Source organism: Rhinolophus sinicus, chromosome 1, assembly GCF_057876585.1.
Source record: "Rhinolophus sinicus isolate RSI-liver-muscle chromosome 1, RSI-T2T, whole genome shotgun sequence".
NCBI lineage: Eukaryota > Metazoa > Chordata > Mammalia > Chiroptera > Rhinolophidae > Rhinolophus > Rhinolophus sinicus.
In genome coordinates, this window is record NC_142501.1 from 43493221 (window position 1) to 43515383 (window position 22163).

The window sequence follows — 22163 nt, forward strand, 5'->3', positions numbered from 1 at the left end:
TTGAAAACGTGGTCCTTTTGCCTTAAATTTCTTATGCCCCTAAATAATATCATTGCTCTAGTTATATTTATGATTATATGGTGAATTAAAGATCTAAATTAAGCGATTACTTTTCATCTAGTCTATAATGACTCTCTCAAGAATGGACAAACAACAGTGGTTCCAGAAAGGTAGAATGTTATAGGGATTACATGGAACCCCAAATTAGATACATATAAAGAGAATTCACTTCTGACCACCTGGGAAAAAAAGTGTTCTGCTTTTCTTGCTACATGAGCTAGCCTCAGGACTGACTACTTCTTATACTCTGTGCACTCTTCCATATTCAAAGGCTTATAAAGTATTCCTGTTTTATATAAAGTTTTTATTCAGTGGTTTTCCATTGTTAAATGAATATAAAAATATAGTGATAAGTAAATTAAACAAAAAAGTTTTAAAAAAATCTTCCATGACTGAGAAAGTAAAACAAAAAACACTAAAGATTTGTCAAGTTTCTTTGCATTTAACAGGCTGAAATCAACTAGCAAATAACTGCTATCAGGGCAACAGAACTGATTTTGTGGGGACAGAGCACAGCAGTATGGAGAAATCTTTTTTTGAGGGACAATATTGAAGGCCTACCACCACCACCACCACCACCACCACCACCACCACCACCACCACCACCACCACCACCACCACCACCACCAGAGTTCTTGGTCCAAGATTCCCCAGATGAACAATAAGCAGACTCTTCCATTTGACAGGCACAGATTCCAGCACACCATGGCACTTAATAATAAATTTGCTGGAAAGATGGTGTCACAGGAGCACACCTCCTGCCAGACTCATGCATATGTGATACCTGTGGGATCAAGTCATGTGACATTCAGGCTGGAACTCAAACTTAGCCCTAACCTACCAAACACATGCAAACAGAGCCCACCCACTCTTTGACTCTCTTAATAATCCCTCAATTGGACATTTTAGTCCAGAGTATACTAAGAGGTATTTTTTTAGCATAGTATATAACAACAGTCAGCTACATAAGCTACCTGCAAGGGAGGTGAAATAAAACTTGTCTTAACAGGAAAACAGGGGATTTGACTATAGTCAGAGAAATTTTTTCCCAACAGAAAATTGTTAAATACTTCCAAATCAGCATACTTCCAAATATGCAAACCCAAGAGTTGTGTCTGAACAACAGAAGAGAGATTATCAAGGTTTCTTGGGTTCCCTAAATGGGGATTATTAATCTGTGAAACTTCCTTCCTACAGGTATTAAATTTTTTTTGTTTTGCTTTTATCTATTATATAATCGGTTAGGTATGGTATTGCCTGAAGCCTCCTAACAAAATAAAATTAAATTGTTTATCAAAGGAAATGTTCAATAGCTCCCTAAGGTCATACAAATGTATTTTAGATTCTCGAGGATGATTATAATCTTTTTAAAGATGGGCTGTGACTAGTAGCCTTTAACATTTTTGTCTGTTTTTATAAAGGTGTATTGGAAGACTAGTGGTATATACAGTATAATGCTAGCTCTACAGTTACCTGTTATATACAACTTGATGGTGGTTGTTTAACTTTATGTCAGGGCAGTTTATTAACAGAAGTTAAATGTATCTCTCGTCATCGAAAATTATGTGTACCAAAGTCAATGGATAGTCTAAAATTCTGTTTAAGAATTTAGTTTTCAATTGCCAGAGATTCTGTTTAATTTTGATTGTAACTCCTTCTTGGACATCCCTGAACTTTCCAGAAAGTTGAAACAACATTAAAGCATACTTTTATTCACCAGGTGTAACTCATTAATGGTCTCTGCATTCAGTTTAATTTTGTTTTGTTTTAGTTCTGAACAAGACAAAGAAGAATGGATCAAGGTAATCCTGATTTCTATTTTCATTTTTTGGTAACCTCTGTATGTGTACACAAACATGCACATACCGTGTTTCCCCGAAAATAAGACTTAGCTGGATAATCAGCTCTAATGCATCTTTTGGAGAAAAAAATGAACGTAAGACCCAGTCTTATTTTACTATAAGACCCGGTATAATATAATATAATAATATAATATAATATAATATAATTAATATAATATAATATAATATAATATAATACCAGATCTTACATTAATTTTTGCTCCAAATGACGCATTAGAGCTGATTGTCAGGCTAGGTCTTATTTTCAGGGAAACAGGGTATTGTTGCATTGTGCACAAGTTGTAGTCATCGGATCAAGGTCATTTAAGTGTTAAGGTGATTTCCACCATAAATATTTATTTAATAAAGTAGTTTCATTAATTTGTATGTGATGTTCTAATGTGAGCTTTGAATTTTACTTATATTTTAGGCCCTTCAGGAGACCATCGATGCTTTCCAGCAGAGGCACGAAACCTTCAGAAATGCAATTGCAAAGGATAATGACATTCATTCAGAGGTTTCTGTAAGTTGAATTAAGTTTTCAACTTTTATCTGTTTTCTCTTTGCAGTTACAAAAGATCTATCTGGTCGTTTTGTTCTCCAGCCTTTTCTCTTTGCAATGCTAGAACCGAGGGCCTTTGCATACTGCTTAATCTTCTTTGAATCTTTTACTTTTCTTCCTGGGTCTAGAATTTCAGAACATGGTATGAGCAATGTTACTAAAGTGCTTTGAATGAATGAATGAATGAATGAATGAATGTGACAGTTTTTTTTTTCTATTAAAATTGAATCTCTCTTTCCTTTTTAGACTGCTGAGCTAGGAAAAAGAGCCCCAAGATGGATCCGAGATAATGAAGTGACAATGTGTATGAAATGTAAAGAGTCTTTCAATGCACTGACAAGGAGAAGGCATCACTGTCGAGCATGTGGGCATGTGAGTGAGATTTCTTGCTCATTCAGGTTAAGTGTTATAAAATCATGTACTTGGAAAAGACCCCAAAAAATCATTCAGTAAATCACTTCATTGATAAACGTATTTTAGTGACAACTGTGTACAAAGCACTGTGCTGGGTCCTGAAAACTGGTAAGCAAAATGATACCCAGCTTCACACAGCTTACAGTCTAATAGCGAAAGTAGACCAATGTCCAGTAAATGGATTAGTATGCATTTCAAATTACTGTAAATGCAATAAGGAAGCAATCAAGAAGTTAAAAATGGAGAGTAATGGTAAGGAAGGAGTTTTTGGAACCAATTTTAGCTAGAAACATGAAGACTTATCTGAGGGGTTGGTATTTCAGCTGTTGCCTAAAAGGTGAGAAAGAGCTAAAAACCACAACAAGGGAAGTGGGAAGAAGTTCAGGTGATGAGACTCTGTATGTCAAAAGCCCTGAAGTAAGAAAGAGGGTGGGCTAGTCCTGAGACTGCCAGAAGGTTACGTGGCAAGAGCATAAGGAATAAGTTGAAGTGTGACATAGTAAATAGTTAGAGAAATAATAACCAAAGGAGCTGATGGCTTTGAGAAAAGAAGAGATGGAACCTTTTTTCTCAATTTCATCATAATGGAGCCTATTAGCGTGAATGGAAGTTCAGGATTTTGATGGAAACTTCCCTCCATTGTAACAGAAAGGAAAAAGGTAAAGATGGGCACAAATGTCGGTGTGTTTTTAATTTAGTGGGGGAAAATGAGGGAATTTAGGTCTGATGACATGTATATTTTCACTGAAGTATGAGGAAGAGTCATCAGCTGACAGTGAAAGGGGCAGGAGGTTGGGGGGTGCGGCTTGCAGAAGGAGGGCTAAGTATGAAATAGTTGTCTCTGAGCAGGGAAAGCAAGCCTATCAGGGAAACAGGTGGACTGCGGGTGTCCATTACAAATTTAAAAGGGCACATTCGTTCATTTAATGGCAATAATGTTTCTCTCACAACTCAAGCTAGAGAAGGCACGTAACAGGTTTTCAGCACTTAAGTTGTTTCATATGGAAAGAATGATAAGGAAAAAAGCACAAAATGAAGCTGGAGAGAGGTAGCAGCAGGCTTTGGAGAGCCTTGTAAACCAAGTTGAAGATTACATTTTCTCTAAAAAGCAACGAGTAACCATAGTGGAGAGTATTGCAGTGTTATGGTCTAATATAGTATTAGTATGATTAAGTGCAGTAATTTTTTATTAATAGTTCTTTTAGATTTGTCTTACACTACAGATTTATTCTTTTTTCCTAAGTTTCAACTCAGTGAGACAGTTTTATATTCAAAATTAAATTGATAGCAAACATCTTTTATTCCCTCAGGATAAGACTTTTAAAAAATCTATCATTGAGTTTGCTTGAAATGATTTCAGGTACTGACATACTTGCCTTCTGTAAACAAACAAAAATATATTTGAATGTAGATCATCAAAATACTATGGTATGATTTGAATATAAGATATTTGTTGATAGGAATTTACAGATACAGACATATCTAATTCAAAATCCTAGAGTAATTTCATTGTAATTATGAGAAAACAGTAAATAGTTTTTTATCATGAATTTTACACGCTGTGAACCTAAACCAGCAGTTTTACTAATATTTTTATTTCTTAAATAGAGTTTATCCACTATAAATTGGGGGGAAATATGCTTCTAGAAGCAAGAGGATACCTTTTTTAAACTAGAAGATTTAAAAAAATTATCCTATAATAATTAGGGAAAATACCATTCATTAAGAAATAGCATCTATTCATTATAGTCATTCACTCCTTGGCATTCTGTAAATGTTTATTGTGTACTGATGAGCAAAATATACAAGGACAATCTCATAGAGCTTACAGCCTAGTTCAGGTAACAAACATTATTCAAATAATCACAAAAGTGTATGATTATAACCTGTAATCAGTGCATGAAAAAGAGTACAGGGAACTTTAGAGTAGCATGGTGACAAGAGATGTGCTCTATTCTGGAAGTTAGAGTCGTCTTCCTTGAAGAAGTAAAATTTTGAGTCAACATCTGAAGGATGAACAAGAGTTAACTCACTGAAGCAGAGATGAGAGAGGGCGGGAGCACAGTACTTTCGGGACTGTAGAAGCCAGTGCCACTAAAGATACAGGAAGTAACAGGGACAGATTATGCAGGACTTTGTGGACTATAGTTAAAAATTTGTGGGGCAGCCCGATGGCTCAGTTGGTTAGAGGGTGAGCTCTTAACAACAAGATTGCTGGTTCGATTCCCACATGGGCCAGTGAGCTGCGCCCTCCACAACTAGATTGAAAACAGTGCTTGACTTGGAGCTGAGCTGTGCTCCCCACAACTAGATTGAAAAGCAATGACTTGACACAGTTTCCTAATATTCCCCAATTTAAAAAAAAAAGTTAATTATCCAAGAGCAAAGGGAAGACTGAAGGATTTTAAATAGAGGAGAAACATATCAGATTAGTATTTTTAAGAGAACATCTGATGCTGCTTGGAAAATAGCTTGGAGGGATGTAAGAATAGAAGCCTGGAGGCCAGTAAGAATGCTACTACAGGGAACAGTCACAAGGCTATAATCATCCAAGATAGGATACTGATAGCTTGGACTCAGGTAATTACAAGGAAGATGTAGAAAAATGGACAGATTGAAAGACTGTTTAAGAGGTGAAATCAGCAGGACTTTGTAATATGAGTCTCGGGGGGTGAGCTGTAGAGAGGCGTCGGGAATGATCCTAGGTTTCTGACTGGGCATGGCTGGTTAGATGGGCGTCCCATCTCCTGTGATAGGAAGCCCTAGGAGAGGGGAACAGGTGGGGTGCGGTGTAAGGGGAGAACTGAGGGCAAGGAAGATCGTGAGTTCATTTGGGGAGAATATTGATGAAATATCCGGAGGTATGAAGAGTAAAGGTCTGGACCAAACCTTTGACAATCTCCCACCTTTACAGGCCAAAGAGAGAAAGGTGAGCAAGCAGAGCCCATCACAAACAGCAGTATACTACCATGATAAATACTCCTAGTGTTCATGAAGATATTCTTAGTCTAATAAAAATTTGCCTTTTATATTTAATTCTTTCTCATTTATTATCATTGTAACTGATTATTGTTTAAATCTTATTCTTTAAATAGGATTATTCACTCTTCATTATCTTTTCTAATTGAAGGTGGTTTGTTGGAAGTGTTCTGATTACAAAGCTCAACTTGAGTATGATGGTGGTAAATTGAACAAAGTTTGTAAAGACTGTTACCAAATAATAAGTGGATTCACAGACAGTGAAGAAAAGAAAAGGAAAGGAATTTTAGAGGTATGAAACATTAAATGTTGGATATCATTTGGGTTTTTATACAAGGAACATAGAATTGTTTTTTGACCCTGAAGAATACAAATAACATATCTGGTTATTTCTTAGTATTTAACAATTTGGAGAATGGCAAGCAGGGTTCATACTTTTGTTCTATATTGCTGAATCTGGGGGCCATACGTGGTTGTCTAGAAAGAGGGGCAGTACTATGTTAAACCAACATGCATTTGAGAGTGAAATATATTGTGTTTTTGACAGTAGCTATAGTCAAATATTAGAGTATTAGTTGTCGTCTCTTCTAATGCCCAAATTATTATAGTATATTTTTTTTCCATAGGAAAGCTTTCTTCTCAATTTCATCATACTGGCTTTGTAAACCACTGCATGAAATTATTAAAATTTAGATTAAAGTATTATTTTATTACATGGAAAACTTCCAACTTATTGTCCTGAAAATCATTTAATAGCCAATGACAGTGATCTTATAACTGCATTGAAATATTGAAATGTCTCACAAGTGAATTTGACACATGTTTTGGAATAAATTCAGACCTATAAGCTTCAGAACTAGAAAGCAACTTATATCTAAAATGAATTTTACACCCAGAGATATTAACAACATAAGGAATAAATGATAAGGCCTAAGTTCAAGATAGCCTGGCAAGTCTGTGAAGAATAAGATCATGGTCAAAATTCTATGTATCTAAAGTCCTAGGCATACTGGTTTATTAAGAATCAATGAGCGTATATTGAGCATGTGCATTCTACAGCCATACAAAGCTCATTTCGGGTAACTGAGAAAGGATCATAAACTTCAAGATCCATTTAAGGTTAAAGTATAGGCCCACAAACTAAAAACATAACTCTGAATTCTAGGGTATGTAGATGTTACTTGAATGGCAGACCAAAATGGGACTTTCTCAGGCAGAGGGGGTGGAAAGAAACGCTTCATTGGCTCCCACGACCACAGCCTCACTACTTAACAGCAGCAACAGATGTTACAGACATAATTTAACTTGTTATAAGGGCTGAGTTTCAGGCTGTATCTATGAAATGAAAATCTCTAGGTAGATTTCCAGGAAAACCTATACTTGGGGAAAAATCAATTACTTACTAGGTTAACACATTTAATCAAATAAATGTACAATGTGAAATCCATAAATAGAAGATAAGTATGTATATGTGCATAAGCACACACTCATACATGCATATTTGAAACTTGCTTTGTGTCAATTATTTTGTTATTTGCGCTAGACCAAGGGTCAACAAACTTTTTCTGTAAGGGGCCAGACAGACCCATTTTAGTTTTTGCAAGCCAAGAGGCAAAACTGAGAATATTACTTCTATAACAAGAGAAAAAACAAATTTTCACAAATTTTTATTGACCAAATGTAAAATACAATTTAGTATAATTTTTTATTATGGTAAGAGGAAGAATGGAATTCTTTGGAGGGGAGGGCAGATAGCATTTCATTAATTAGAGTCCAGAGTTAGTGTTTCCAATTATCAAATCGATTTTAAATGTTCATCTGTAAAAGCTGTTCTTAGCTCACAGGCAGTACAAGTAAAGATAGATGGTGGGCTGGTGACTGCAGTTTGCCAGCCAGTGCTTCTTAAACTCTCTGTGATGACCAGCCATTTAATTTACAAACCATCACAGCTCAGAATTTTTGTAAAATACACAATCATGTGCTTGGGTGTCATCACAAAGTCATTGCTATGACAGTTTCTCAGTGCTTCCTCTTACTCTCCGTGCTTTTATCTTAAACCAGTAACTAAACAGTTTGCAAACCAGCACTATTCAGTGGACGACGCTGAATAACACTACCCTGAGAATTTGAACAATAGAAAATAGAAGCAAACCAGTTGCTTTCCATAATGTGTGTAATAAAAACCATCATTTCATCAAATTGTTTTGTTCTCATTTTAGCCAGTGAGATATATAAATATAATCTATTAGGGGGCAAAGCAGAAAACTGTAAATGGCTCTACAAAGAGTTAATGTAATTTTTAAAACGTTTAAATTATCTCAGGTTCCAGGACAAAGTTTGCTGGTCAGTATTTGCCTTTTTGTTATTGCATTTTTACATAGTCGAAGTTGGTATGCATTGTGGTTAAAAGTTTAGGCTCTGGATCCAGACTCAAATCCTAGCACGCCAGTTCCTAAATTTCATTATGGATGTTGGGGAAGCTATTTCATATCTGAATCTCATACATAATGAAATTTGTAACTTCTTGGTGTTGGTGTGAGGATGAAATTAAATACTGTATGTAGAGAGCTAAGAAAAATGACTGCATAGTAAGCAGTCAGTAAATGACTGTATTTTAACTTTATTTAAATTCAAGGTCTGGTAATACAGAGACTTAAAATTGGCTTAAATATTTTCTCATGCTAGTAATAAATCTAGATGAGTATTTAAGTAATAATTGTAGATGAACTTTTTTTGGACTATCCCAGTAGACATTTTATATAAACACATTGTACTTTATGAATTTTTTTTTTTTACATTGAATCACTTCTCTGGTTCATTTTGTGTTTGTTTTCTCTTTCTCACTCTCACTCTTTCTTTCCATTGTATTTTTCTAGATTGAATCAGCAGAAGTATCTGGAAACAGCGTGGTATGCAGCTTTCTTCAGTATATGGAGAAGTCAAAACCTTGGCAGAAAGCTTGGTGTGTGATCCCCAAACAAGACCCTCTTGTGCTGTACATGTACGGTGCCCCCCAGGTATCTAAACTGCACCTGTCTAAAGGGACAGAGGTTGTCAGGGACAGGGGGGACGCGAGCAGACACTGAACTCAAAATGCTTCCATCGCGCCTCAGTGGAACAAGAGAGCTCAGATGGTTTCACTGTTTTCATTGCAATTGAAAAAATAAGAAGTAACTAAAATTCAAGTTTATTTAAGCTGCTTGATTCCTTTCATAGCCAATAATTTCTTCACCCTCTGGATCATTCTCCCCTTCTCATTCCCATTCATTGTGGGGTGGAGAAAAAGGTGAGTTGAATTAGAAAAGGACTTAGGGAGAAGGGGGTGAAGCAGAGGGAGAAGCAAGAAGGAGGAGAAGCCTTTTTAATGACAGGAAATAAATAGTAAGCCTTTCACCCCCACCTCCCTTCTGCTACCGCCCAGATAGAGGAATACCTGAAAGAGAAACTGAGAGGCAGAGGAATTTAAAGCAACCTTAGAATAACATTATCTAGTAATAAATTTTTGAGACCCATGTGTGCATGGATCTGAGATAAATCTGTGGGAACAACAGACATGCAGGTTTAGCATCTAACCAGAGCGGTGCCTGGCGCTGCGGATTGTGTGGTGCTTAAATAACAAACAGCATTTAAATCAATTATACATTCACCTGGAAATATATAAAATTTTAAATGTACCTGTTGTCTTTTAGCCTGTATCGATATTAAGGGCTAGTAAAACTATTTTATGTTAGAAATAAACTTAAAAAGCCAAGGTATATATTTTATTGTGTTTCATTGTTTTTCCCATAACCTTTTCCTGTCCATAAATAAATTGATGGAGGAATGAATGAGACACCAAATAAAACTGGTAATGAAAGAATCATTAACATTTGCTGCTGTTATGCAGTAAGATGACTATCCCTTTCTTTCCTTTTTCACTGAATGAAGAGCTGAGTAGGCTCCCTCACAGGGAGGAGGTGTAGGGCCAATGAATCCTAGCTGGTTCGAGTGTCAGCTCTCATCCATTAATTCATCCAGCCAACATTGTTAGTGGCCTCAGGTGCAGGGGCTATGCTAAGCGCTGGATCACGATTCCTGTGCATAGAGACCTCACCGTGTGAGTCTGTGTGGCCTGGTGGTAGGAAAAGAGCTTTAAGGGAGCCAGCTCACAAGAGGACATGCATAGCAAGCTATCACATCTCACATTCTTCTGTACCATGTTCTTTCTTTAGGATGTTAGAGCCCAGGCCACCATTCCACTCCTGGGCTACATTGTGGACGATATGCCAAGGAGTGCAGACCTGCCACACAGTTTCAAACTTACCCAGTCCAAGTCTGTGCACAGCTTTGCTGCAGACAGTGAAGAACTGAAGCAGAAGTGGCTGAAAATCATCCTTTTAGCTGTCACAGGTGAGACACCAGAAGGACCTAACGAGCATTCAGTCACCTTGCACGATCATCCTGACCCTAAAAAGTCAGATTGCTGAATTCCAGGACCAACCATAGTGTGGGGGTCCGAAGACTTACAGCTTCAAGACATTCCCAGTTCTCCTTATTCATCTCTTAGCACTTTATGTTGAAAAATATAGGCTCATGACTGCATCTGTTAGGGCACTATTTTCCTACGTTTATGTACTCCAGTGAAATTAATGTGCAGAGCCATTCTACCGATAAAAGTTGGAAATAATGTGAAAAATGGAGCAGTTTTGAATGAGCTATTCCTTGAAAATGTACTTTTGTCTTGAAGAAAATGGTATCAATTGATTGTCTCACTATCAGGTTAGAATAGGCCACTTTCATTTAAGAAACCTTTTAATGTCTTCTCTATCACATGTAGGACTTGTAACAGTTTGAAAGATATACCTCCATGTTGCCAAAATAGATCCATGGTTTAAAAGAATACAGGGACAGTTTAGGCTGTTATATTAACTTATTTAATTTAGTTTATAAAGCTCAAGCAGCATAAATAATATATGTCCTTTAATAACAAAAGAAGAAGGACAAATTGTTGGTGTTCAAACTTTCGACGTACTAAGAAAAGATAATTGTTTTTGTAGAAATAGTCCTAAGAATAAAATATCTTAAGTAAATAGCAATTGTGTATATATAGCATTAAATATTATATATACGTATGTATGTGTATATATATATATATATATATATATACACACATATATATATATGCTTTTCTCTTCAGCTTTAGGTTCATATTTGTCTCTAATTTATTTTTTAAATATAAAGCATGTTTTATCTTGGAATTGAACAATGTTCTAAACTTAAGAAATGTTTTTGGTGATTTATGTTTAATGGATTGACATCTAAAAGTATTAATATTTTTATAATAAGAAAAAGCAGTAATTTATGTGGCATGGGATATATTAGTGAATTCCAACAGTATTTTTAAAATACTATTTTTTTGTTCTGTGCCTATTAAAAGAGTGCCTCTCTTTGAAGGTGCTAATAATTCCTAGTATTTAAGTATAAGATGAGGATTTAATTAATGCTTCAGTCTTGATTATTCTGAGATAAAATGCATTTTGGCCACTGGGATGGTCCAAGTCATACAGGTTATTTTGTCTTTTATAATCCTCTAATTGTTGCAGCAGTTAATATCAGCATGCACAAAAAATTTCACCAAAACCTGAACTGTATACAAGATACCTGACCTCACACAGAAAACGGGACATAAGGAAACTACATTTACTGTAAAGTTTTTCTTTTCCATAAGACAGTTAACGTGGCTAAAAGAGGACTATATGTAATTAACACTTAAGATAACTGTGTGGGCCTATTCCTTGGTCAGATATGAAACAAAATTCACATGTGATAACCTCTGTTTGAGGGGGGTGGATAGATATTAAAGGAAGTTTATGCTCAACTCTTTAAACCCGTTCACTAAAGAAGAGGGGGGTGGGAGACGCAATACTGAAAACCAATATTTTAATGATAGGTTTTTGGGAGGTACAAGATGACTGAAGAGAGTCTGAGCATTTTTTTCCCTTTTATCCTTCTGGGGAATCTTGATAGACAAAATATAATTCCTGTGACGAAGGCTGCTCTTCATTATATTATAGTTATAATTAAAATCTTACATTAAAATCTCACATGGCTATTTAGCTTAATCCTTTTCTCAAATTAGAGCTAGGTTTTTGTTGTTTGTTTTTTCATTTATCCTGTTATGCCCCAATTATCACATTTAATACATCAATCCAGAAATCCACAAGAATGACCCCACTATCTTCTGCCTTTGGGGATTACACCTTAAGTATAGAATGGATTCATTCAGAATTTCAAATTTCCACTCATTTATTCTGGCCCTTTTAAGAAATATTTGAAATATCTCCTATTTTTCTTCACCCCAAAGGAGCAGAAAAACAGAAAAACTTAATTATGGCTGACATGATTAGGTTGCCTTCCTCCATGAAAGGAATACCAGCCATGATCATTTACCTTAAACCAAATACTTGGAGCCAAAAAGAGATAAAGGTAACCTTTTCCTATTAAATCAGGGACAGACTAAGAAATATTTTATATTGCTTCTCTTTTCTCGTCGCCAACTGTGTGTGTGTGTGTGTGTGTGTGTGTGTGTGTGTGTGTGTGTGTTCATGGGTGGTTTTGAGAAAGTTGAACTATAGTTATAGATGATGCTTTGCTTTTCTTAATCTCAAGAAAAGAGAAGCAATAAAAATGGAGAATGATTATCAGGGGAAGTTGACTTGTAAATCTGTATAGAACAATTGAAATGTAAGGGCCAAGTAGAAGATTTATGGGCCAAATTTTTTTTGAAACTGTTCTGAACAGCAAGTCAACTATACTTTCCCTCCCAGTAAGTGCTTCTCCTGGAATGGAAGTAACATGGACACACTCAAGTTTTGGCTCAATAAATGTCAATGTCATTTAATTTAGAATATTGAAAGGATACTCATGTGAACAGAATATTTATTATCATGCTCTTAATGTTATCTTTAATTTGTTTTAAAAATTAGAAATGGTATTGTAAGAAGAGAATTTGTTTATCCAGTCACCATCTTCATAGTCACCCCATGTTCGTTAGTTAAGCACAAAAAAAAGCAATGAAGCAGCCTTACCTGTTTATTATTAAAGAATCACTAATGCTTTTACTCAGAGTAAAGCAAAGGAATACTCTTAGTCAGCCGTTTAGTAAACACTCAACTAAACCAAAAGACCTCAAAGTGTGATTGGTTACAAGAACAATCTATGCCTTTTGCTTTCTGAGACACCTAAACAGTCATGACAAATTGAACCTAAAAGAAATAATTGCTTGCTTTCCTATTAAAACCCACATTCCATATGGGTGTTATGCTTTATTTTCTTTAATTTGGTGCTTCCCAGGTTATCTTTTCTTTAAAGTGCCCTTCCTCCACACTTAAAAAAATACTTCTTTGATAAAAACTGCTGTTCACTATAAAGCATTCCAGTTTTTTAAACTTAAATTTTGCTTTATTGGAAGTCTACCATTTGGTATATTAAGTATGAAATGTAGTGCAGACTTATCTCCAGGTTTTAAGTGGGACTCAATAAGGTAAAATGCCACCAGCCACTTTTGTAATAAGGGTATCTGCAATGCTGTCGTGTATGCAAGCAATAAAACTCTTCAGGGTATGTTTTTATACTGAAATTTTAATATGAATTCCCCTAGCCACAAGGACATAGGAATTAACTTCTAGAAGTGATAATGTAACTCATTGCTCAGTATACGGAAGAGAAAGTATGTGTGTGGGGGAAGTGGGCATTGTTTCTTGGATTTAAATAACTATCAAAAGCATTTTGCAAAGCGTATGGATGGTGAAACAAAGCACATCTGCACTACTTTATGAAGCTTCATTTCATCTTTCACGAAGTTCAATGCTACATACAGTTTGGTGTACTTACCTTCACTGGGTGACCTACCCCAATTTTTTAAACACCCCAATTTTTTAAAATTGCCAAATGCTTTTTAAGAACTAGCCTTTTAAATGTGCCCTGTCCCCATATATAGATATACATTTGGATTTTTTTAAAGAATACTTGTAGTCATAAGTATATAAAGGAAACTACAAACTTTATAGTACTGCAGGGTCATTAATGATTCATTGCTGCCTTCTGGAAACTTTATATCAAAAATACTTGTGCAAGGTTGCAATTATGTTTTACTTTTTCTTGTCTACTTTGTGGAAACAGGGTATTTTTTTCCCCCTTCACATTTTAGATCTCATTTCTGGTTACATTCAAAGCCTTAAGTTCTTATTCTGAGCCTATTGTCTGTGATAACTCTAATTATGATCTTTTGGGGCTGGATCTATCCTGAGGAAAAGGCACCAACAGGAACAAATAAACTTCTAGGGAACAAAGGTCTTATTTGTTTGCAGGTATCCTTGCTATAATGCAGAATAGAAGAGTGATAAAAATTTCCTACATCACATGATGTTCGTGTTAGCGGGTCTGAGATTAAGCACATGTTATTTATAAGCTAAAATTAGTTCAAAAGATAAGAATGTCTTAATGTTTTTGTTCTTAAAGTTTGTATTCTTCAAGAATGTATTAATATAAAAACTGTGGCTAACCAGTTCTTAGTCTTAGGACTGTATTGACATTTGTAGTGGATCATGTTATTTCTTTATTCTCATCCAATTTTAATTGAATCAAATTGATTTTTATTTCCATCTTACTATCTACTGTAGATTCTCCAGACTTAGTAAATATGAGTAAGATATATAAAGATGGCTACATCTACTTTAAAAACCCTTTCTGTGAATTTATGAGTATATGTAGATATGTAAAAATACTGTTGATTTCCAATTCTTTTGTTTTCATAGGAATGAAGTTTTTATAGAAACTGTTCTTTTTAATGTAAACATTTCAACATAAATTATTTACATGGATTTTTAGTATCATTCATTCTTATGTGTGCCCTGTAATCATGTCATGAGAGGATGATAACTTTGCTTTCTTTACTGATATGCTAGAGGGGAATAAAATTAGGAACTGAAATGAGCAAGAAAGAACAGAGAGGTGCACAGAAAGAGACTGCTGGTCTTCAGATCAGAGCAATGTGTGTTAAAATAAGAGAAAAATACTTAAACTGCAGAAAGAATATAAACTATAAGAAGTAAATCTGTGTAACTGCATACTGATGGGATTTGTTGCACCCAGGCCATTCATTTTGCCTCTAAATTATACAGTTAGTATCTTGTCATTACTTTCTTTTCCCTTTGGGTTTTTTTTTTTTTTAAATAATTTCGTTCTATGGGGTCATTTTCTGCACTGTTTACTGAGGTAAATAATCCATCTGAAGTCCATCATGGTCTTCTACTTCCTGGATTGAACGTTTGGCAGAATGCAGTGTTTTTTCCGTGTTTTGAGATGATAGCACATGGCTTCTACAAGATTGTTTTTAACTTGTTTGGGGCCAGTTACATGATGGTCATCCATTCCTAAAATTCATTATAGGTTGAATTAGTGAGATGTAGATTTAGTGAGAAATTAAATCAAGAAATCTCATTGTAGCATATTTTAATAAGTGAATACCAAATACATAGAGTGATATATATGTAGGTTTAGGAAGAAACATAATAGTCTGTGGGGACCATTATGATAACAGAATTGCATTAGATATTACACATTATATGGATAGTGAAATATATCACTTGGTGGGGTTCTCCCTTCATTAGCAATCATGTCTGTATATAAAACTGTTTTTTGTTTTTGTATTACCACACTAGCATTTCATTTTGTGAGTGACAATTGACTGATATGTTTGAATAAGTGTTACCTGCGTTTTGAATTGTTGACTGAGCAGTTTGAAAAAGTATGTTATCAGAATTTTAGAGTTTACTCAAATGTGAAAAGTGTACACAAATGTAATTTTTCTTTCCTAGCTATATAAATGTAAACTACTTGCAGATAGTGTATATATTGTGTAATATATGTATATTTGGTCATAAAAGCAGAGAATTGGAAACATTGTAAAATTAAGCACTTTAATTCCTATTAAATATTAAATATTTGTATCTTGTAAATAAATACATCATTAAATGAACACTAATGACTTAGATGTTATGATTTTGATTGTCAAAAATTTTGGATGGTTCGTCCCCTTCTCCCCAATGTCAATTATGGAGACAGGGGAGTCTGTTAAAATACAAGTCAGATCATGTTGCTTCTCCACTCCAGTTCCTCCAGGGGCTCCCCACTTTGCTCGAAACAAAAGCCAAAGTCCCTTTCTTACCATCAATGACGTTGTACCTCAGCTCTTTGTCTTCTTGAAGGAAAGAATTCAGTCAAGAGACAGAGTTTGTGCAGCATGGGACACCAAGAAATTTATTAGTAAAAGCAAGTACACTCCGAGATATGGAGCGGACTGACCCAGGAGAGGAAAGCAGCCTCTCCTTACATTACGTGAGAATTTTTATTTCTGTGGGTAGAATTCTCTCTCTCTCTCTCTCTCTCTCTCTCTCTCTCTCTCTCTCTCTCTCTCTCTCTCTCTAGTATCTCTCATTCTCTCACCTGGCATGCCTCCATACTACTCCCTTCTTGCTCCTAAGGTTGTCTGAGCTCATTACAATGGCTCTGAGAAGCAGGATGTACATTCTAATAAGCAGGATGTATTCCCATCCCTCTCCGGCATTTTCCCTTCTTCTTGCTTTAGGGGCATGTGTGAGCCTGCTATCTTGCTGAGCTAGTTGTTTTGTGCCCAACTTTGTTTACGATATCCTGCAGAGCAGGATATCTGCGACCTGTATAGGAACTGCTGCAAGGGGCCTCCTAAGTGGAGCTGGTTCCCTCCTGCACATTTCTATCTACCTACCTACCCTATCATCCCCCACTCAAGAGTTTGAGACCCTGAAATCTTGTAGGAGACAGATGGTGTGTCTCTTCTGTATCTACTTCCTGCTGAGGGGCCATGTCATCGTCAGGGTCTCGTTCTCTTGTTCTCTGTCAGGATGAAGAAGGTGTTGTCCCCGTATTTTTGGCAGGTGGAAGGCGAAAGTTGTGAGTGATAGTGTCCAGAGGAGACAGTTATAAATTTGGAGCTTCTATTTCCAGAGGAACAGGTTGGAATCCCTGGAGAACCATCATTTTTAAGTGCAACTGCTATAACCTGGAGGAGACAAACTTGACAAGTAGATTAAAAAGACATGGGCCAAGCAGTAGTAGAAGTAATATACAAACTAAAGGCCCTAATAAGGTTAGAAACCAAGTTATGGAAGGTAGAGTATCTCTTGTTGCCTGCCAGATGGATTCAGTTGTTGGACTTTTTCCTTTGCAAAATTATTCAGCCTGATTCTATATTTTTGTAATAGCTTCCTTTTCTTGACTGGTGGCATTTATATAAGTGCAGCCAGTCTTATTAATTACTGCACATACTCTCCCTTGTTCAGCTAATAAATAATTAAGAGCTAGTTGGTTGTCAGGGACATGTGTAAGCAAATCAAAGGACTGCTGGAGATGCTGGAGGGCGCCGCCGGTGTCTTGAACTATGGCAGCTATGGACCTTGTTAGGTTGGGTAAGGTAGGCTTATAATAGGCAAATCGTCCCGAAGGGGCTGCTAGACCTATGGGAGCCCCAACACTGGCTAGAATAAGTCCTATGGCTTGTTTGGGTTGGCGGTGAATGATGTTATGAATAGTTACTGATATGCTTCAGGGACCTAAAAACCCTTAAGGTGCATTGTCCTTCAAACTGAGAATTGTCAAAACATAGATAGGCCAGGGCTATAGGTGGTTGGTGGTAGACCCTGTTTGGTGACTCTTTGAGTGGCTTCACAAGGTCCTATATGTCTCCACCCACTACCACTCAGTACCATATGTTTCCTTGCTTTTCTTTAAACAAGCCAAATACAGGCCAGACCTATAACACGCACAACTAGCTGTTCCCTCTTCCTGCAATGCTCCTTCCCCTACATGTCTGCATGATTAACACCTTTGCCAATTTAAAGTCTTTGCTCAAATCTCACCATCACAATCTCACTTGACCATGATAGCTCAGATTACAACTGCCTCCGCTATGTACCCGACACTCCCATTCCTCCTTAATCTGATCTGTTTTCCCATAGCACTTATAATTTTGTAACAAACTAAATAATTAGTGATTTTTATGTTTGTTTTTATTGTCTGTGTACACCTTCTATAATATACCTAAGCTCTATAAAGGTAAAGATTTTTATCTGTTTTGATTACTGATGTCCCCAATCCCCAGTAGAGTGCCTGGTACATCATAGGCACTCAGTAAATACTGAATATAAAAGCTTGTTATATAAAAGAAAAAAAAATGAACAGGATCTTCTAAAGCATCAAATTGTTATGGGTACAGACACACATTTGGAATAGCGGCTGACAGGAAAAGAAATCAACATTTTACATACCCTGTTTCCCAGAAAATAAGACCTAGCTGGACAATCAGCTCTAATGTGTCTTTTGGAGCAAAAATTAATATAAGACCTGGTCTTAGGTTATATTGTATAAGACCAGGTCTAACATTGGTTTTTGCTCCAAAAGACGCATTAGAGCTGATTGTCCGGCTAGGTCTTATTTTCGGGGACACACGGCAGCTAAATTGTTTTCATACCAAAGCCAGGTTTCTGATTAAGGGTTTAAAACATAGTCAAGGACTTCAAAATATAATGGTGAAAATCTTAGCCAACCTTTGCATGATGGATTATTGCTTTTAAAAAAAAAACCAGTTGCAACCCATTATCACCACCATCACTACAGCACTTGGACTGTGAGGAAATTAGAAGCAGCTAGTCACTGTGGCTGGAAGAGCCAGAGGTGCTGAAAGACTTATGTCCTGAGGAAGTGGGGCCGGCAGAGTGGACCTGGCCCAGAGTCTGAATGCTGAGCACTTAGTCTGCAGTCACTCTCTTATAGAGGAAATGATTCATTCATTGTGTGGGTCCTGCATTTAAGTGAAAACAAAGCCATGTTTTGTCTCAGTAAAGCAAATGCTCTTTTATACCGTAAGATGGCACCTCACAGTTCATTATGGTATTTTCACAAGAAACAATATTTTTAGTTGATCCCTTAAATACAGCGTTACCAAATACACTGAACAGAGTCCTGAGTCACTGATACCGGGAGCTGATTGTCTAGGTGAAGTCCCAGTCTGTGGGCAAAACTCTAGGATGCTACTTCTTGGGGATTTGAGTTGGCTTAAAGGCTTGGGTTCGCCTTCTATCAAAGAGTGCAGCTGTGTCTCAGGCAGGAACATAAAATAACTGTAAAAGCCTGATTAGTAACTTATCAAATCTTAATTCTTCTAAAGGACACTTTTTAAAATATACGTGTTTTTTTTGTTTGTTTGTTTTGTTTGTTTGTTTTTAATTTGGAGATACAAGGAACTCCTAAATCAAGGAGGTTTTGTCAAATGGAAGGTCAAGAGAACTGAATTTCTAATCCTTTCTCTTCTAGTAACTGGAACTGTGAACATGGGCACATCATTTTACGTCTCTGAGCCCTGGTTTCCTTATTTGTAAAAAACTATGGTTGGACTAAGATTTAAAATGATGAAAATTGCTAATGTTCCTTTAAGCTCTTGTATGATAAGATTCTTATTTATATTTTTGTTATTCATTGTTCCCCTGATTCTTCATGCCTTTTAAAAAACCTATATTTGGTATCATATGCAAGTATAATTTAGCTGTATGTATAAGCATATGTTGTCACTTCTATTTTTCCAAATTTTCTTCAAGTGCTTCCTTAATATAGTGCAGTATGGAGAACCTTTCCTCCATTGCTGTGCAGCCAAGGTTCCAATCTCTCAGCCAAAGCCCCCTGGGTATCAGTGGATCCTGTGAGTGCAAATAAGTAGCTGGTGGGCTCAGCATTAGTGCTAATAAACATAGAAAAATCTCCTCTTCCAGAGTCAAAGTTTTTACTCAGGCAAATAGGCTGGGCTGATTGCCAGGTAAGGCATTCAAGTGCAGCATTTAGACACTGAGAAGGCACTTGAAGGGGCAATTTCTGCCCTGACCCCGCTCCCACGCCTGGAATCTGATTCCTAACCCCCAACACACTTACCTGGTACCATCTACCTGTAAAAGGGCCAGATTTGACCCTGTAATTTCACTTCCATACACTTAAGAATACCGTTAATGAAATTAAAAGACAAAATACACATTGAGAGAAAATATTTTCAACATATTTAAGAGCTTATTTTCCATAATAAATATAGAAAACTCATACAAATGAGTATTTTAAAATACCAATGCAATGGGGAAAATGGGCAAATAATATGAATAAGTAATTCACAGAAAAAGAAATATAAAGGACTAACACATGCAAAAAATTCACGAATAATGGAAAGCAAATTTTAAAAAATGATTGCTTTTTTAACCTATTACATTAGCAATACTAAAAATATTGATACTACCCTATGGTGGGAATGGGAAATGGGTACTCCTTCATACTTCTACTAGAAGTATAAATTGCCACAGCAATATTTATTTAGATTTTAAAGATGCACACCCTTCGACTTAGCAATTCCACTTCTAGGAATCTATCCTACTGAAATACTAATAAAAGTATGAATATATACATGTATAAGGATATTTTTTGCAACATCGTCTATAGTAAATTCAAAGTGATCTATTATCTACCAAGAAAAAAACTGCTAAATAAATTATAAGTAAACTGTTAAATAAATTATAATCCTTACAAGAAAATACTATGTGGCTGTTGGAAAAAACATTTTTGGATTTTTATGTATTGATATGGAACATATCTACACTATAGTAATGAGTGAAGAAAATCTATATATAAAAGATTTTTTCACTATGAGTGAAAAAATAGAGCTATATGTGTAGTGTGATCTAATTTATATGTTATGCCAGAACAGTGAAAATTATAAACAGAAAGAAGTTACTAACAGCGGTTCCCATCTAGAAAGTATGATCAGAAGTGAGATTTTCATATTTTATATTGTTTATTTAATGATGTTGTTTTGGACCAAATTGTGTCCCCCTAAATATGCATGTTGAAACCCTAATCCCCAATATAACTGTATTTGGAGATAGGGCGTGTAAAGGGGTAATTAAGGTTAAATGGTCATAAGGGTGGGGCCCTAATCCGATAGGACTGGGTCCTTTTAAGAAGAGGAAGGGATACCAGAGGGCGCGCTCTCTCTCCACAGGTGCATAGAGGAAAGGCTATGGAAGGAGAAGGCAGACAACTGCAAGCTAGAAAGAAATATCTTAACCAGAAACCAACCTTGCTAGCCTCTGAAGCAAAGAAAAGCCCACAAGGAGGTTGAAATACATTTTGAACAAGCCATTCTCTTTTATTTTTCCTTTTATTGTTTTTGGTCACTATTTTATGGTTTCTTTAACATCTTTCTTCCATCTCTTAAATATTCCTATTGCCCATTCTGCTCTTGGCTATTCCCCACCCCGGCGTCTGGACAAGTACATCTATTCTAAATTCGTCCGGGTGTCTCCATCTCCGATATTACTACCTTAGTATACATTACCATCATTTCTGCTTTGAATTACTGCACCATTCCCTATCTGGTTTCCCATTCTCTCTTACCTCATCTCAATCCTGTGGGATGGGGGTGATCTTTATAAAATTCATAAGATCATGTGTCTCTTTGCTGCTGCTTCTGATTTTTCTCCATTTCCTTCTCCATTACCTAGAGGTTACATCTCTAACTCCTCACTGTCATGAGTTCACCTCTGACTGACCAGATAATAGCCTTGCCACTCACCATTCCCTCACAGATCCTCCTGCTCTACACTGAGCTGCACTAAATAAACTATTTAAAGTATCCACAGTGTATCATGTTCTTTCCTTCCTCTTCACTTTTGCACAAGCTGTTCTCTGCCTGGTTCTTTCTCATCCTCTTTCTCTGGTCAACTCCTATTCATCCTTTAATCCAGGAAGCCCAGTCTAGGTCTCTTTCCTATGTGCTGACTTCTGGTATATTAATTCTGGTTACTTGTTCGTTTTCTTCTTGAGAGGAAGGAATGAGAAGAAAGGATATTTTTTTTTTTTTTGGAGGAATGCCAATGAATGTTTTATTTGCCTTTGTATTTTTAGTACTTAATATAGTATTTAATGCCTGTTACTGTTTTCATTTTTATTTTGTTTGCTTTTGTTTTTGCTACTGGTGTGAATAGTGGCACACATATAAGACTGCTGTCTGGATTTGGGCTACATCATTTTCTATATTTACATCATTTTCTGTATTTTCATTACTTATTAGTTCTGCAAATGCTTTTTTTTTTTTTTAAGATTTTATTGGGGAAGGGGAACAGGACTTTATTGGGGAACAGTGTGTACTTCCAGGCCTTTTTTCCAAGTCAAGCTGTTGTCCTTTCAATCTTAGTTGT

At 36.1% G+C, this 22163-nt stretch overlaps 1 protein-coding gene across 5 annotated transcripts in view; it reads left to right on the top strand.

Annotated features, from left to right (window-relative positions):
• FGD4 (FYVE, RhoGEF and PH domain containing 4) overlaps window positions 1-10471 on the top strand; it is a 183534-nt gene extending 173063 nt beyond the window's left edge. For all 5 annotated transcript variants that reach the window (XM_019736660.3, XM_074325842.2, XM_019736677.3 and 2 more), the window contains exons 12-17: window positions 1832-1862; window positions 2332-2424; window positions 2710-2835; window positions 6008-6148; window positions 8733-8873; window positions 10068-10471. In XM_019736660.3, the coding sequence (XP_019592219.3) occupies window positions 1832-1862; window positions 2332-2424; window positions 2710-2835; window positions 6008-6148; window positions 8733-8873; window positions 10068-10322 (787 nt within the window). In that variant the 3' untranslated portion in view covers window positions 10323-10471. The remainder of the gene's footprint in view (window positions 1-1831; window positions 1863-2331; window positions 2425-2709; window positions 2836-6007; window positions 6149-8732; window positions 8874-10067) is intronic.
• The last annotated feature ends 11692 nt before the right edge of the window (window positions 10472-22163 follow it).